Source organism: Mustela nivalis (genome assembly GCF_964662115.1).
Source record: "Mustela nivalis genome assembly, chromosome: 11".
NCBI lineage: Eukaryota > Metazoa > Chordata > Mammalia > Carnivora > Mustelidae > Mustela > Mustela nivalis.
In genome coordinates, this window is record NC_139030.1 from 19,941,677 (window position 1) to 19,960,011 (window position 18,335).

Genomic DNA, 18,335 nt, shown 5'->3' on the forward strand with positions numbered 1-18,335 from the left:
AATGTTACATCATCAAAAAGATAAAAATAGTATTTTATTATTTCAAACTGTTAAGTTCAAATGTAGAGTACTTACTATGAAGTCAACTAAAACCATAAAAATGAGAATTCACAATTAAGGATTCCAACTGCTTGCTTATCAGATTCAGGATCCATATTCTTTCTATAGTTTGTCTCAATGCACAGTACACAGAATGTCCCCATTGATGTATAAGGGGTGGAAATGGGAGTAGTTAAAAAGAGAGTTAATTGCATAATAATCTCAGAATACTCTACAATGAAACCAACAATAATAATAAAAAACAATGAAACTAACCCAAAAATTTGAAAGAGGAAAATTGGGAAATTCTTGTTTCAAAGCTGAATCTCTAATAATTTCTAAGAACTGTTTGATTTTCCTTAGTTTACTTCTAAAAAGCAAACAAGTCTCTCCAATTTAAAAGAATTTTTAAGACTATCTAAAATATGGTATGATGGCCACGTTGTACTTCACTTATTACTACCTGACTGACCGTGTGACTTGAGGAGTATATCCTCCAAGAAGATGCACTGAGCCTTCTAGACACATGTGAGCCCTGACCAGAGGCAGTGACAGGGAACTCACTACTATAATACTGTCAGGCCTAAATTTCAACTTGGGTAGTCTAGAGTTAAACAAGAAAACAAACAATGCATACACACAAATGAAAGAGCAGCTTGGAATTATCACCTTCTTAATCAAAGACAAATTTATAAGAACTTCAAACATATACAGAGATAGCAGAAGACATTTTATACCAAAATCTACACAAAATGAGTTAACTTGCCAGTCCCAAATAAGGAGGTAGTCTTTGGCATGTTAGAACTTGGTCTAGGATACTTCCTTATAGTTTTTTTTTAAAAAAAAAACAATTATAAGTATACTTAAATAGCATTCAAAATGATTTTTACAGAAAGTCTAAAGTACCTCTGTGGACCATTCCACAGAACACAGAGTATATGCCCCTGTTCCAGAAGTATATGGGAGTGGAAGAGGAGTGAGAAAGAAAAAACTTCCCGGGCTTAGAGAAAAGAGCAAGGTTTGAACTACATGTGAAGTTCAGAGTGAAGATGGTGGAGGCAAAGGGGCCCTAATTTCATCTAGTCCCTGGAATTCAGCTAGATAGTTATGGAGACTATGAAGTACGTCTATGGACAGCATGGAATTTGAAGAGGATTTTGTCATAGTTTATCTCTTAATTACATTTGCTGCATTTCCTCTCAAGGAAACATATGAACTTAGGAAGCAGTTTTTCACCTCAACTAAAGAAAATAATTATTTATTTTCCTTAAAATCTCAGAGGGAGAGGAAAAAAAAACCAGGGAGATAAGAGTGATCGACTGCTTTTCTGTAAGGACTCACTGAAGAGTGGGGTACACAAACTGTCAGCTCTGGAACTAGATAGATATTGGGGTATTGCCACTTTCAACCTCCCTCCCCTCCCCCAATGCAATCAGTGCTGAAAGCCTTCAGGGAGCAAAACAGTACTACTTAGTGCAATCTGGAACTGCTTACACTGAGCCTGGTCCCCTGGAAAGGGGGTGCAATTCTGTCCAGGCAAAGACACCTTGAAAATCAGTACAACAGGCCCCCTCCCCCAGAAGACCAGCGCAAACATCTGGCAATACCAAATTTACCAATCACAGAGAACTGCAAAGCTTTAGCTCTTGGGGAAAACAGTATACAGCATTTCTGTTTTTTTCTTATTATTCTTTAGTCTTTCCATTTTATATTTTTTCTTTTCAGCTAGTTTATTTTACCAATTCTTTTTTTAAGTCTTTTTTATTTTTATTTTTACATTTACATTATATATTTTTTTCATTTTTTGTTTCCTTGTATTCAATTTTATTTTTATATATAGTTTTTCTTTCTTTCCTATTTTAGGACCTAGTTTCTTCTAAAAAATGGACCAAAATACACCCAGGATCTAGTTTACTGTTGTGTTCTCTTCTATAGCTTGTTTGACTGTTCTCTCTCGCTCACTCGCTCTTTATTTATTTATTTTTTTCTGTTATCGTCTGATTTGTTTAGTGCATATTTTTCTGGTATTGTTGTTGCTATTTTTGTATTTTATTCCTTTCATCTATTCTTTTCTGGACATAAGGATGAGATTGAAAAACTCACCCCAAAAAGAAAGAACAGGAGGCAGTACTCACTGCCAGAGATTTAATCAATATGTATATAAGTAAGATGTCAGAACTAGAATTCAAAACAATGATCATAAAGGGCACTAGCTGGGCTTGAAAAAAGCATAGAAGACATTAGAGAATCTCTTACTGGAGAAATAAAAGAACTATAATCAGGCTGAAATCTAAACAATTATTACTAAGATGCAATAAAAAATGGAGACTCTAACTGCTAGGATAAATGAGGCCAAAGAGTCAGTGATATAGAAGATAAAATGATGGAGAATAAAAATGGTGAAAAAGAGAGATAAACAACCACTGGATTGCAAAGGGAGGATTTGAAAGACCAGTGATAGCATAAAGCAAATGATATTAGAATAATTGGAGTCCCAGAGGAAGAGGAAAGAGAGGGGACAGAAGGTTTATTTAAACCAATAATAGTTGAGAACTTCCATAATTTGGGGAAGGAAACAGGCATTCAAGTCCAGAAGGCACAGAGAACCCCACTCAAAATCAATAAAATTGGTCAACACCTCAAAATATAATAGTCAAGCTTGCAAATCTCAGAAATAAAGAGAAAATCCTGAAAGCAGCTCAGGACAAGAGGTCCTTAACCTACAAGGGTAGAAACATAAGTTTGGAAGCAGACCTGTCCACAGATACCTGGCAGGCCAGAAAGGACTGGCATGATATATTCATGGTGCTAAATGAGAAAAAAATGCATCCAAGAATACTTTATCCAGCAAGACTCTCATTCAGAATAGAAAGAGTGATAAAGAGCTTCCTGGACTAACAGAAACTGAAAGAATCTGTCATCACTAAACCAGCCCTGCAAGAAATACTAAAGGGGATCCTTTGAGTGAAGAGACAGCCCAAAGGTACCAAAGACCAGAAAGGAATAGACAATATACAGAAATGAGGACTTTACAGGTAATACAATGGTCATAAATTCATATCTTTCAATAATTACTCTTAATGTAAAGCTCCAATCAAAAGACATAGTATATCAGATTGGATTAAAAAACAAGACCCATTGATATGTTGTCTATAAGAGATTCATTTTAAACCCAAAGACACCTCCAGATTGAATGTGAGGGGGTGCAGAACAACTTGCCATGCTAATGGGCATCAAAAGAAAGCTGGAGTATCTTGCATCAAACAAACTAGATTTTAAAACCAAAGACTATAATAAGAGATGGCAAAGGACACTATATCAGAGTAGAAGGGTCTATCCAAAAGAAGATCTAACAATTATAAATACTTATTCCCCTAACTTGGGAGCAGCCAATTATATAAGCCAATTATATAAACTAATAACCTAAATAAAGAAACACTTTGATAATACATTAATAGTAGGAAACATCAACACACAACTCACAGCAATGGGCAGATCATCTAAGCAGAAGATCAACAAGTAAACAAGGACTTTAAATGACACACTGGAACATTCTCCAGAATACTTCACATACTGGGCCATGAATCAGGTGTCATCCAGTAACAAAAGACTAGGATTATTCCCTGCATATTATCAGACCACAATGCTTTAAAACTTGAACCCAATCAAGAGAAAATTTGGAAGGAATACAAATACATGGAGATTAAAGAGCATTCTACTAAAGAATGAATGGGTCAACCAGGAAATTAAAAAAGAATTTTAAAAGTTCATGGAAACAAATGAAAATAAAAACACAACCATTCAGGACCTTTGAGATGCAGCAAAGGTGGTCCTAATAGGGAAGTATATAGCAATACAGGCCTTTATCAAGACACATGAAACATCTCACATATACAACCTAACCTTACACCAAAAGAAGTTGGAGAAAGAGGAGCAAATAAAGCCTAATCCCAGAGGGAGAAGAGAATTAATAAGGATTAGAGCAGAAATCTATGAAATAGAAATCAAAAGAACAGTAGAACAGATCGACGAAGCTAGGAGCTAGTTCTTTGAAAGAATTAACAAGATCAATAAACCCCTAGACAGACTCACAAGAATAAAAGAGAAAGACCTAAATCAATAAAATCATAAATGAAAAGGGGGATCACAACCAACACTGAAGAAACACAATTATAAGAGCATATTATGAGGGGCGCCTGGGTGGCTCAGTGGGTTAAAACCTCTGCCTTCGGCTCAGGTCATGATCTCAGGGTCCTGGGATCGAGCCCTGTATCGGGCTCTCTGCTCAGCGGGGAGCCTGCTTCCTCCTCTCTCTGCCTGCCTCTCTGCCTACTTGTGATCTCTGTCTGTCAAATAAATAAATAAATAAAATCTTTTTTAAAAAAAGAGCATATTATGACCAATTATATGTCAACAAATTAGGCAATCTGGAAGAAATGAATGCATTCCTAGAAACACACAAACTATCAAATAAAAACAGGAAGAAATAGAAAACCTGAACAGAGACATAACTAGCAAAGAAATTGAAGCAGTAATTAAAAAATCTTCCAACAAACAAACTTCAGGGTTGGATGGCATCCCAGTGGAATTCTACCAAACATTTAAAAAAGAATTATTAACCTATTCTTCTGAAGCTGTTTCAAAAACAGAAATGGAAGGAAAACTTCCAAATTCATCCTTGAGGCCAGCCTTACCTTGATCCCAAGACCAAAGATCCTGCCAAAAAGGAGAATCACAGACCAATATCCCTGAAGAATATGAATGCAAAAATTCTCACCAAGATAATAGTTAATAGTATCCAACAGTACATTAAAAGGATTATTCACCACAACCAAGTGGGATTTATTCCTGGGCTGCAAGGTTGGTTCAATATCCACAAATCAATCAATGTGGCATAGCAGATTAATTTTTCTAAAAAAGGACAAAAACCATATGATCCTCTCAATAGACACAGAAAAAGCATTTCACAAAACACAGCATCCTTTCTTGATAAAAACTCTCTTCAGTGTAGGGATAGAGAAAACATACCTCAATATCATAAAAGCCATATATGAAAAATCCACAGAGAATATCATCCTCAATGGAGAAAAACTGAGAGTCCTAGGGTTAGGAACATGACAGGGATGTCTATTCTCACCACTGTTATTCAATATAGTACTAGAAGACCTAGTATCAACAATCAGAGAACAAAAAGAAATAAAATGCACCCAAACTGGCAAAGAAGTCAAGCTTTCACTCTTCATAGATGACATGATACTTTTATATTGAAAATCCAAAAGAGTCCACGAAAAAATTGCTAGAACTCATACAGAAATTCAGTAAAGGGGTGGGATATAAAATCAATGCACAGAAGTCAGCTACATTTCTACAGTAACAATGAGACAGAAGAAACAGAAATTAAAGAATCAGTCCCAATCAGTATTACAGCCAAACCATAAGATATCTAGGAATAAACCTAACCAAAGAGGCAAAGGATCTGTACTCAGAAAACTATAGAACATTTATGAAAGAAATTGAGGAAGACACAAAGAAGTGGAAAAAATAATCCATGCTCATGGGTTGGAAGCAAGTATTGTTCAAATGTCGTGATACCCAAAGCAGTCTACACACTTAACACAATCCCTATCAAACTACCATCAATATTTTTCACAGGCTGGAACAAACAACCCTCAAACTTGTATGGAACAAGAAAAGACCACAAATGGCCAAAAAAATGTTGAAAAAGAAAACCAAAACTGATGGCATCACAATTCTGGACATCAAGCTCTATCACAAAGCTGCAATCACCAAGATGGTATGGTACTGGCAGAAAAACAGATACAAATAAATGGAACAGAACAGAATGGAGAACCCAGAAATGGTCCCTCAACTCTATGGTTAATGAATATTCAACAAAGCAGGAAAGAATATCCAGTGTCAAACTGGATAGCATCTTGCAGAAGAATGAAACTGGACCGTTTTTTTTTTTTTTTTACACCATATGCAAAAATAAACTCAAAATGGATGAAAGACCTAAATGTGAAATAGGAATCCATCAAAATCCTAGAGGAGAGCATGGCAGTAAACTCTGAGACCTTTCCCACAGCAACTTCTTGATAGATATGACTTCAAAGGCAAGGGAAACAAAAGCAAAAATAAACTATTGAGATTTCATCAAGATAAAAAGCTTTTGCACAGCAAGGAAACAGTTGACAAAAACTAAAAGATAAACTATAGAATGGGATAAGATATTTGCAAATGTCTTATCAAACTCAACTTATCAAACTCAACACCTCAAGAAAACAAAAAATCAGTCAAAATATGGGCAGAAGTCAGGGTGCTTGGGTGGCTCAGTTGGTTAAGTGTCTGCTTTTGGCTTGGTCATTATCCCCGGGGTGCTGGAATTGAGCCCCACATCAGGCTCCCTGCTCACCAGGGCCTCTATTTTTCCCTTTCCCTATGCCTCTCCCCACACTTGTGCATGCTCTCTCTCTCTCAAATAGATAAAATCTTTTTTAAAAATTAAGAAATGGAAAGAAGACATGAAAAGACATTTTTCCAAAGAAGACATACAAATGGCTAACAGACACATTAAAAAATGCTAAATATCACTCAGCATCAGGGAAATATAAATGAAAACCACAATGAGGTATCACCCTACACCAGTCAGAATGGCTAAAGTTAACAAATCAGGAAATAACAGATGTTGGTGAGGATGTGCTGAAAGGGGAACCCTCTTATACTGTTGGTGGGAATGCAATCTGGTATAGCCACTCTGGAAAACAGTATGGAGGTTTCTCAAAAGGTTAAAAATAGAGCTACCCTATGACCCAGCAATTGTACCACTAGATATTTATCCAAAGGACACAAACATAATGATTTGAAGGGGCACCTGCACCTCAATGTTTATAGCAGCAATGTCCACAGCAGCCAAAATATGGAAAGAACCCAGATGTCTATCCACTGATGAATCAATAAAAAAGATGTGTTATGTATATATATACAATGGAATATTACTCAGCAATCAAAAAATGAAATTTTACCATTTTCAGCAACACAGACGGAACTAGAGGATATTATCCCAACTGAAATAAGTCAATCAGAGAAAAACAATGATCTTATGATTTCATTCACATGTGGAATTTAAGTAACAAAACAGAGGACCATAGGAGAAGGGAGGGAAAAATAAAATAAGATGAAATCAGAGAGGGAGACAAACTATAAGAGACTCTGATCTCTAGGAAGCCGAGGATTGCTAGAGGAGAGTTGGGTTGGAGATGGGGTAACTGGGTGATGGGCATTAAGGAGGGCACTTGATATAATAATGAGCACTGGGTGTTATATGCAACTAATGAATCACTAAACTCTACCTCTGAAACTAATAATACACCATATGTTAATTAATTGAATTTGAGTGAAATAAAATTAAAATTTAAAAAAGAAAAAACAAATAAATGTGAAGTTTGAGCAAGGACTCATTGTTTCAAGGAGAAAACTATAGAAATGAGATTCAGATGGCTGTTGTGAGAATCACAGCTTATGACTGCAGTTTAGATGGAGTGTGTCTCCTTTGGGTTTTGTTTTGTGTTTCATTCCATGGCTATCCTTGAGAGAACTGTCATGACTAACCCCGACTGAGCACTTACTTTGCACCATGCACTGTTCTCAATACCTACCATGTATTAACTCACTTAATCCCCATAACAACCCTAGGAGATCGTTTCTACTACTATGCCCATTTTATAGAAAAAGAAAGTGAGGAACAGAGGTTAAGTGAATTACCCAAGATCACACAGCTTGCAGGGGGCAGAAACAGGATTCAAACCCAGGCAGTCTGACACCCCAGGGGCTTAACAACAATATTCTACCACCTCTGTGGAGGTAAGAAAATAAAATGATGAAATGCCCAGCATAGAAGATTTCAGCAATCCATGCCATCTTCATGGGGAGGAAAATGTAACCAGCAGACCCTGGGTCATTTCACCACAAGATCCAACATGGAGCTGAGAAAGACCAAAATAGTAAGAGAACAAGATGATATATCTGTGTTCCCAAGTCCTCAACTAAGTTGGGTTCCTCTTGAAGCTGGTTCTGGGATCAACCCAGGAAGGTCAGAACTAGAGAGGGATCTAGGCCTGGTAAGGGCTGGAGTGGAAGCTCAGTCCTCTCTGCATGAAGGACGCTAAGAAGCCCAGTGGAGGCTGAGGGATGTGAGCAAATACCTGCTCACACTTCATCCTCTCTCAACATCTCGGAAGGTAGGTATTATTGTACATACTGTACAACAGGAACTGTGGAAAGGGCCTGCAATAGGACCCATTGTACCTACTAAGGGAGGCAAGGAGGTTAAGTGATTTGTTCAGGATCACACAGCTAGTAAATGGCAGATCTAGGATTGTACCTAGGGCTGTTTCTCTCATTCTACCACAAACCTCTCATTCTCCCCAAACCTCTCTCAGGATAAGGATTGCCTGGGATGCTTGTTAAAATTCTTTTTCAGGCCCACTCCACTGAATCAGAATGTCCAAAGGAGGGCCTAAACATTCGTGGGATTTTTGTTTTGTTTGTTTTGTTTTAATTTTTTAAATTTATTTTCAGGATAACAGTATTCATTGTTTTTGCACCACACCCAGTGCTCTATGCAATTCGTGCCCTCTCCAATACCCACCATCTGGTTCCCCCAACCTCCCACCCCCCGCCCCTTCAAAACCCTCAGATTGTTTTTCGGAGTCCATAGTCTCTCATGGTTCACCTCCCCTTCCAATTTCCCTCAACTCCCTTCTCCTCTCTAACTCCCTTTGTCCTCCATGCTATTTGTTATGCTCCACAAATAAGTGAAACCATATGATAATTGACTCTCTCTGCTTGACTTATTTCACTCAACATAATCTCTTCCAGTCCCATCCATGTTGCTACAAAAGTTGGGTATTCATCCTTTCTGATGGAGACATAATACTCCATTCGTTTTTATAACAATCCCCCTCACCATTTTAATCAAGAGGTAAGTCTGGGGAGTTTGCCATAGGGTTAAAACCCCCATTTTAAAAAAGAGAAGTTCCAAATGGATTAGGCTTCTTTTTTCCCTTTCAGTTCTCAGAGACCAAAGAATATGTATCCAAAACAAGTGATGCATAAATAGTGCAATTTTAATCTGAACTATGAGACATGTAATGGCCCATGAGGTAGAGGGAAGGAAAAAAGGTTGGCCAGGAGCCTCACCCCACCACTTTCAAACCAGTAACCTTACATCTAATCTATAAAATGCAGAAATGAAATAGTGTAATATAGGCAAAAGTATTGAGGTAAAATGTAAAGATTTTATAATTGAAAGGAGCTCATCTGTTTTATCCTCTGTTTTATAACAGAGCTCATCTGTTAATCAATGAACATAAACATTACAGCAACAGTGTTTTAACAATGCTCTCTAATCAAACACTGCAGTCTCTAGTCCTCACTAAATAATGATTAATTCTTTCATTTACTGGGTCTGTTCAACATGCCAGTCATGGCTCTAGACACTAGAGATATGGCATGGACAGTCAGGCTTAAGTAGTGTCTACCTTCATAGTGGAATCCACAGAGTAAACAACTAAACACAGTAATGACAGATTACATAGAAAAGGGAAGAGTGGCTGGAGTTGGGGAAGGCCTCTCTGAGGAGGTGACATCCCAATTGACCTAAGGGTGAAAAGGAACCCATCCTGTGATGAGCCCAAGAACATTCCACTCAGTGGAACAGCAGTGCAAAGTTCTCGGGCAGGAAAGCACTCCAAAGAATAGGCAGAGGGCCAACAAAGCACAAGGTGAGCCCTGGGAGAGACTGTGGGGGGCCTTACAGAGCACATTCAAGTCTAGATTTTATCCCAAGTGTGATGAAAAGTCCTTGGAAGTTTGAAGCAAGGAAGTGACTTAATCTGATTTTTAAGCCTTACTCTGACTTCTGAGGAAATAACAAACTTTAAGAGGACAAGAATGATAATAGAAGACCAGCTGAAGCTTCTGCAGTGGTCCATGTATGCTGGTGGCTTGGACCAGGTAGTAACAGGGGTGGGAGAGGTGGGCAATGAAAGGAATCAGAGTAACTAACCAGACTTGGCAGTGGGTTGGATGTGGCTACAAGAGAAAAAAGGGCCAGCTCAGTCTGGCAGCACCTCTCCCGATACCCCAGCTCCTGGAGCTTGAAGACAAGAAATTTTAGGCATCCTGGTTGCTGGATTCTGGAGCCTACCAAAGAGACTCATTCTGTGCGGACTCTACCCAGGCTCCCTAAGGAGATGAATTAAAAGGGAAGGTGGGGAGGAGGAGTCAAGATGGCTGAGAAGTAGCAGGCTGAGACTACTTTAGCTAGCTGGAGATCAGCTAGATAGCTTATCTAAAGATTGCAAACACCTGAAAATACATCGGCAGATCGAAGAGAAGAACAGCAATTCTGGAAACAGAAAAACAACCACTTTCTGAAAGGTAGGACTGGCGGAGAAGTGAATCCAAAGCGACGGGAAGATAGACCCCGGGGGGAGGGGCCGGCTCCCGGCAAGCGGCGGAGCAACCGCGCACAAAATCAGGACTTTTAAAAGTCTGTTCCAGGGGCGCCTGGGTGGCTCAGTGGATTAAGCCGCTGCCTTCGGCTCAGGTCATGATCTCAGGGTCCTGGGATCGAGTCCTGCGTCGGGCTCTCTGCTCAGCGGGGAGCCTGCTTCCCTCTCTCTCTCTCTCTGGCTGCCTCTCTGTCTACTTGTGATTTCTCTCTGTCAAATAAATAAATCTTTAAAAAAAAAAAAAAGTCTGTTCCGCTGAGGGACATCGCTCCAGAGGCTAAACCGGGACGAAGCCCACGCGGGGTCAGCGTGGCCTCAGGTCCCGCAGGGTCACAGAAGGATCGGGGGTGTCTGAGTGTCGCAGAGCTTGCGGGTATTGGAACGGGAAAGCCGGCTACAGAGACAGAGCCGACAGTAAGCTCGCAGCTCGGTGTTACCTTGAACCAGTCGCAGGCTCGGTGAGCTCGGAGCGCGGCCGGAGGTCAGGAAGACGGGAGTAACTGGGCGCTGTTCTCTGAGGGCGCACTGAGGAGTGCGGCCCTGGGCTCTCGGCTCCTCCGGACGCTACGGAAAGCGCTCAGGGAACAAAAGCTCCTGAAAGCAAACCCGAGCGGATTACTCACCCCGGCCCCTGATAAGGGCGGTGCAATTCCGCCTGGGACAAAGACACTTGAGAATCACTACAACAGGCCCCTCCCCCAGAAGATCAACAAGAAATCCAGCCGAGGCCAAGTTCACCTACCAAGGAGTGCGGTTTCAATACCAAGGAGAGCAGCAGAATTCCAGAGGAGGAGAAAGCAAAGCACGGAACTCATGGCTTTTTCCCTGTGATTTTTTTTTAGTCTTGCAGTTAATTTAATTTTTTTCTTTATCATTTTTTTGTTTCTTTTCTCGCCTTCTGGTAAATTTTTTTTTAACTTTTACCTTTTTCTTTTTTAACGTTTTTTAACTAGTTTATCCAATATATATATTTTTTCTTTTTTATATTTTTCTTATTTTTCTTTTTTTTAATTCTTTTCTTTCTTTTCTTTTTTCTTTTTTTTTTCTTTCTTCCTTTTTGAACCTCTTTTTATCCCCTTTCTCCCCCCTCACGATTTGGGATCTCTTCTAATTTGGTTAAAGCATATTTTCCTGGGGTTGTTGCCACCCTTTTAGTATTTTACTTGCTCCTTCATATACTCTTATCTGGACAAAATGACAAGACGGAAAAATTCAACACAAAAAAAAGAACAAGAGGCAGTACCGAAGACTAGGGACCAAATCAATACAGACATTGGTAATATGTCAGATCTAGAGTTCAGAATGACAATTCTCAAGGTTCTAGCCGGGCTCGAAAAAGGCATGGAAGATATTAGAGAAACCCTCTCGAGAGATATAAAAGCCCTTTCTGGAGAAATAAAAGAACTAAAATCTAACCAAGTTGAAATCAAAAAAGCTATTAATGAGGTGCAATCAAAAATGGAGGCTCTCACTGCTAGGATAAATGAGGCAGAAGAAAAAATTAGTGATATAGAAGACCAAATGACAGAGAATAAAGAAGCTGAGCAAAAGAGGGACAAACAGCTACTGGACCACGAGGGGAGAATTCGAGAGATAAGGGACACCATAAGATGAAACAACACTAGAATAATTGGGATTCCAGAAGAAGAAGAAAGAGAGAGGAGAGCAGAAGGTATACTGGAGAGAATTATTGGGGAGAATTTTCCCAATATGGCAAAGGGAACGAGCATCAAAATTCAGGAGGTTCAGAGAACGCCCCTCAAAATCAATAAGAATAGGCCCACACCCCATCACCTAATAGTAAAATTTACAAGTCTCATTGACAAAGAGAAAATCCTGAAAGCAGCCCGGGAAAAGAAGTCTGTAACATACAATGGTAAAAATATTAGATTGGCAGCTGACTTATCCACAGAGACCTGGCAGGCCAGAAAGAGCTGGCATGATATTTTCAGAGCACTAAACAAAGAAAAATATGCAGCCAAGAATACTATATCCAGCTAGGCTATCATTGAAAATAGAAAGAGAGATTAAAAGCTTCCAGGACAAACAAAAACTGAAAGAATTTGCAAACACCAAACCAGCTCTACAGGAAATATTGAAAGGGGTCCTCTAAGCAAAGAAAGAGCCTACAAGTGGTAGATCAGAAAGGAACAGAGACCATATACAGTAACAGTCACCTTACAGGCAATACAATGGCACTAAATTCATATCTCTCAATAGTTACCCTGAATATGAATGGGCTAAATGCCCCTGTCAAAAGACACAGGGTATCAGAATGGATAAAAAAACAAAACCCATCTATATGTTGCCTCCAAGAAACTCATTTTAAGCCCGAAGACACCTCCAGATTTAAAGTGAGGGGGTGGAAAAGAATTTACCATGCTAATGGACATCAGAAGAAAGCAGGAGTGGCAATCCTTATATCAGATCAATTAGATTTTAAGCCAAAGACTATAATAAGAGATGAGGAAGGACACTATATCATACTCAAAAGGTCTGTCCAACAAGAAGATCTAACAATTTTAAATATCTATGCCCCCAATGTGGGAGCAGCCAACTATATAAACCAATTAATAACAAAATCAAAGAAACACATCAACAATAATACAATAATAGTAGGGGACTTTAACACTCCCCTCACTGAAATGGACAGGTCATCCAAGCAAAAGATCAGCAAGGAAATAAAGGCCTTAAACGACACACTGGACCAGATGGACATCACAGATATATTCAGAACATTTCATCCCAAAGCAACAGAATACACATTCTTCTCTAGTGCACATGAACATTCTCCAGAATAGATCACATCCTCGGTCCTAAATCAGGACTCAACCGGTATCAAAAGATTGGGATCATTCCCTGCATATTTTCAGACCACAATACTCTGAAGCTAGAACTCAACCACAAAAGGAAGTTTGAAAAGAACCCAAATACATGGAGACTAAACAGCATCCTTCTAAAGAATGAATGGGTCAACCGGGAAATTAAAGAAGAATTGAAAAAAATCATGGAAACAAATGATAATGAAAATACAACGGTTCAAAATCTGTGGGACACAACAAAGGCAGTCCTGAGAGGAAAATATATAGCGGTACAAGCCTTTCTCAAGAAACAAGAAAGATCTCAGGTACACAACCTAACCCTACACCTAAAGGAGCTGGAGAAAGAACAAGAAAGAAACCCTAAGCCCAGCAGGAGAAGAGAAATCATAAAGATCAGAGCAGAAATCAATGAAATAGAAACCAAAAAGACAATAGAGCAAATCAACAAAACTAGGAGCTGGTTCTTTGAAAGAATTAATAAAATTGATAAACCCCTGGCCAGACTTATCAAAAAGAAAAGAGAAAGGACCCAAATAAATAAAATCATGAATGAAAGAGGAGAGATCACAACTAACACCAAAGAAATACAAACTATTATAAGAACATACTATGAGCAACTCTACGCCAACAAATTTGACAATCTGGAAGAAATGGATGCATTCCTAGAAACATATAAACTACCACAACTGAACCAGGAAGAAGTAGAAAGCCTGAGCAGACCCATAACCAGTAAGGAGATTGAAACAGTCATTAAAAATCTCCAAACAAACAAAAGCCCAGGGCCAGATGGCTTCCTGGGGGAATTCTACCAAACATTTAAAGAAGAACTAATTCCTATTCTCCTGAAACGGTTCCAAAAAATAGAAATGGAAGGAAAACTTCCAAACTCATTTTATGAGGCCAGCATCACCTTGATCCCAAAACCAGATAAGGATCCCACCAAAAAAGAGAGCTATAGACCAATATCCTTGATGAACACAGATGCGAAAATACTCAACAAAATACTAGCCAATAGGATTCAACAGTACATTAAAAGGATTATTCACCACAACCAAGTGGGATTTATTCCAGGGCTGCAAGGTTGGTTCAACATCCACAAATCAGTCAATGTGATACAACACATCAATAAAAGAAAGAACAAGAACCATATGATACTCTCAATAGATGCTGAAAAAGCATTTGACAAAGTACAGCATCCCTTCCTGATCAAAGCTCTTCAAAGTGTAGGGATAGAGGGCACATACCTCAATATCATCAAAGCCATCTATGAAAAACCCACCGCAAATATCATTCTCAATGGAGAAAAACTGAAAGCTTTTCCGCTAAGGTCAGGAACACGGCAGGGATGTCCATTATCACCACTGCTATCCAACATAGTACTAGAGGTCCTAGCCTCATCAATCAGACAACAAAAGGAAATTAAAGGCATCCAAATCGGCAAAGAAAAAGTCAAATTATCACTCTTCGCAGATGATATGATACTATATGTGGAAAAACCAAAAGACTCCACTCCAAAACTGCTAGAACTTATACAGGAATTCAGTAAAGTGTCAGGATATAAAATCAATGCACAGAAATCAGTTGCATTTCTCTACACCAACAGCAAGACGGAAGAAAGAGAAATTAAGGAGTCAATCCCATTTACAATTGCACCCAAAACCATAAGATACCTAGGAATAAACCTAACCAAAGAGGCACAGAATCTATACTCAGAAAACTATAAAGTACTCATGAAAGAAATTGAGGAAGACACAAAGAAATGGAAAAATGGGGACGCCTGGGTGGCTCAGTTGGTTGAACAACTGCCTTCGGCTCACGTCATGATCCTGGATTCCTGGGATCGAGTCCCGCATCAGGCTCCCAGCTCCAGCTCCCAGCTCTGACCTTCTCCTCGCTCATGCTCTCTCTCACTGTCTCTCTCTCAAATAAATAAATAAAATATTTTAAAAAAAAGAAATGGAAAAATGTTCCATGCTCCTGGATTGGAAGAATAAATATTGTGAAAATGTCTATGCTACCTAAAGCAATCTACACATTTAATGCAATTCCTATCAAAGAACCATCCATCTTTTTCAAAGAAATGGAACAAATAGTTCTAAAATTTATATGGAACCAGAAAAGATCTAGAATAGCCAAAGGGATATTGAAAAAGAAAGCCAACGTTGGTGGCATCACAATTCCGGATTTCAAGCTCTATTACAAAGTTGTCATCATCAAGACAGCATGGTACTGACACAAAAACAGACACATAGATCAATGGAACAGAATAGAGAGCCCAGAAATAGACTCTCAACTCTACAGTCAACTAATCTTCGACAAAGCAGGAAGGAATGTCCAATAGAAAAAAGACAGCCTCTTCAATAAATGGTGCTGGGAAAACTGGACAGCCACATGCAGAAAAATGAAATTGGACCATTTCCTTACACCACACACAAAAATAGACTCAAAATGGATGAAGGACCTCAATGTGAGAAAGGAATCCATCAAAATCCTTGAGGAGAACACAGGCAGCAACCTCTTCGACCTCAGCCGCAGCAACATCTTCCTAGGAACAATGCCAAAAGCAAGGGAAGCAAGGGCAAAAATGAACTTTTGGGATTTCATCAAGATCAAAAGCTTTTGCACAGCAAAGGAAACAGTTAACAAAATCAAAAGACAACTGACAGAATGGGAGAAGATATTTGCAAACAACATATCAGATAAAGGACTAGTGTCCAGGATCTATAAAGAACTTAGCAAACTCAACACCCAATGAACAAATAATCCAATCAAGGAATGGGCAGAAGACATGAACAGACATTTCTGCAAAGAAGACATCCAGATGGCCAACAGACACATGAAAAAGTGCTCCATATCACTCGGCATCAGGGAAATACAAATCAAAACCACAATGAGATATCACCTCACACCAGTCAGAATGGCTAAAATCAACAAGTCAGGAAATGACAGATGCTGGCGAGGATGCGGAGAAAGGGTAACCCTCCTACACTGTTGGTGGGAATGCAAGCTGGTGCAGCCACTCTGGAAAACAGCATGGAGGTTCCTCAAAATGTTGAAAATAGAGCTGCCCTATGACCCAGCAATTGCACTATTGGGTATTTACCCTAAAGATACAAACGTATTGATCCAAAGGGGCACATGCACCCAAATGTTTATAGCAGCAATGTCCACAATAGCCAAACTATGGAAAGAACCTAGATGTCCATCAACAGATGAATGGATCAAGAAGATGTGGTATATATACACAATGGAATACTATGCAGCCATCAAAAAAAATGAAATCTTGCCATTTGCGACAACATGGATGGAACTAGAGCATATCATGCTTAGCGAAATACGTCAAGCAGAGAAAGACAACTATCATATGATCTCCCTGATATGAGGAAGTGGTGATGCAACATGGGGGCTTAAGTGGGTAGGAGAAGAATAAATGAAACAAGATGGGATTGGGAGGGAGACAAACCATAAGTGACTCTTAATCTCACAAAACAAACTGAGGGTTGCTGGGGGGAGGGGGTTTGAGAGAAGGGGGTGGGATTATGGACATTGGGGAGTGTATGTGCTTTGGTGAGTGCTGTGAAGTGTGTAAACCTGGTGATTCACAGACCTGTACCCCTGGGGATAAAAATATATGTTTATAAAAAATAAAAAATTTAAAAAAGAAAGAAAGAAAAATAAATAAATAAAAGGGAAGGTGGTTGAGAAGCGCTCTCTGTCCCACATGACCTAAGATGAAAATCTCTGAAAGAACTGATGGAAAAATGTCTTCCTTAAATAAAACTTCACAGGGGGAGGAGGGTAGAAATATCCCTTTACAAATGGGGCCTCTTAGTTTTTTCTTGAATGAGCTTATATTTGGCCAGCATTTACTCTTCCCCCTAGACCTGGGACTGTGGGATAAGGGAGGCCTGGGACAGAGGTCTTTCATGGGGATAGGGAAGAGATGCAGGGGAGGGGAGGGTGGGATGGAGACATGCTGGGCCCTGGCAAGTGCAGGAGGAATGCCTGGACTATTCTTCTCATCACCTTTGCCTTTCTTTGTGTCTGTGTCTAGGAGTGACTGTGCAAGCCCTTTCCACAGTTCCTGTCATGTTTAGTTACTGGGTAAGTGTGAAAACTCAAACTGTCTCATTGGTTGGTGAAGGCTCATGTTCAGCTCACTAGTGAGTGGACAGATGCCTCAAGTCTTGACAGTATCCGCCCCCCCAGCTCTCCTCCCCTTTAGAGATCACCAGGGACCCCCAGTTTTGCATACTGCAGTGTCCCCTCTCAGGCATTCTTCCTAGTCATGTTCTTGCTCTAGACCCACACAGTCCAGAACAGTAGCCAGGAGCCACATGTCAATGTGTGACTCACATTACATTTTCACTGAACAGGGTACTTCTAGACTCGACCTGAATTCCTTCAGAACATACCTGTCTCATGATTCATTCCTGCAGTGCCTTGCTCAGTCACTGACAAGCCAGTTTATTCTGAGATGATAATGACCAAAAAGTGAGAACAATAATAATGGCCTGATATGCTGGCTCTCTGAGGGAAATACACAATTCAAAAGGGGATTGCTGCACTTGGATGCCTCTCCCCAACAATTAAATCTCTAGCACTGAGCTTCAGGCATGATTACAGGCTTTGGGAGGTCACAGCTGGGGATGCACTAAGTATCTGCTCAAGCAAGTGAATATCCATTTGTGTGGTGATTTAAGGAGTAATGGAAATATCACCTGCTCACACGGACTTTCCCCACCCATGCTCATATTCCACTATTAATGCTTTAGTCTTTAGCTGTTCCTGTGATTAGACTCATTTTTTTACTTTCTTTTATTTTTTATTTTTGAGAGAGAGAAAGAGAGAGAGAGTGCAAGGAGTGGGAAGGAGCAGGGGGAAAGGGAGAAAGAATCCCAAGCAGACTCCCCACTGAGCACAGAGGCCAAGGATGGCTCCATCTCATGATGTTGAGATC

At 39.6% G+C, this 18,335-nt stretch overlaps 2 protein-coding genes across 4 annotated transcripts in view; one reads left to right on the forward strand and one right to left on the reverse strand.

Annotated features, from left to right (window-relative positions):
* The window catches only part of LOC309843684 (uncharacterized protein), a 190,792-nt gene that overhangs the window by 110,802 nt on the left and 61,655 nt on the right, over positions 1-18,335 (reverse strand). The gene's annotated exons all lie outside the window — the stretch shown is intronic.
* Positions 1-18,335, forward strand: part of ACMSD (aminocarboxymuconate semialdehyde decarboxylase) — an 87,124-nt gene that overhangs the window by 20,301 nt on the left and 48,488 nt on the right. Inside the window, exon 4 of the mRNA XM_082689335.1 lies at positions 17,430-17,479. Within this exon, the coding sequence (XP_082545461.1) occupies positions 17,430-17,479 (50 nt within the window). The remainder of the gene's footprint in view (positions 1-17,429; positions 17,480-18,335) is intronic.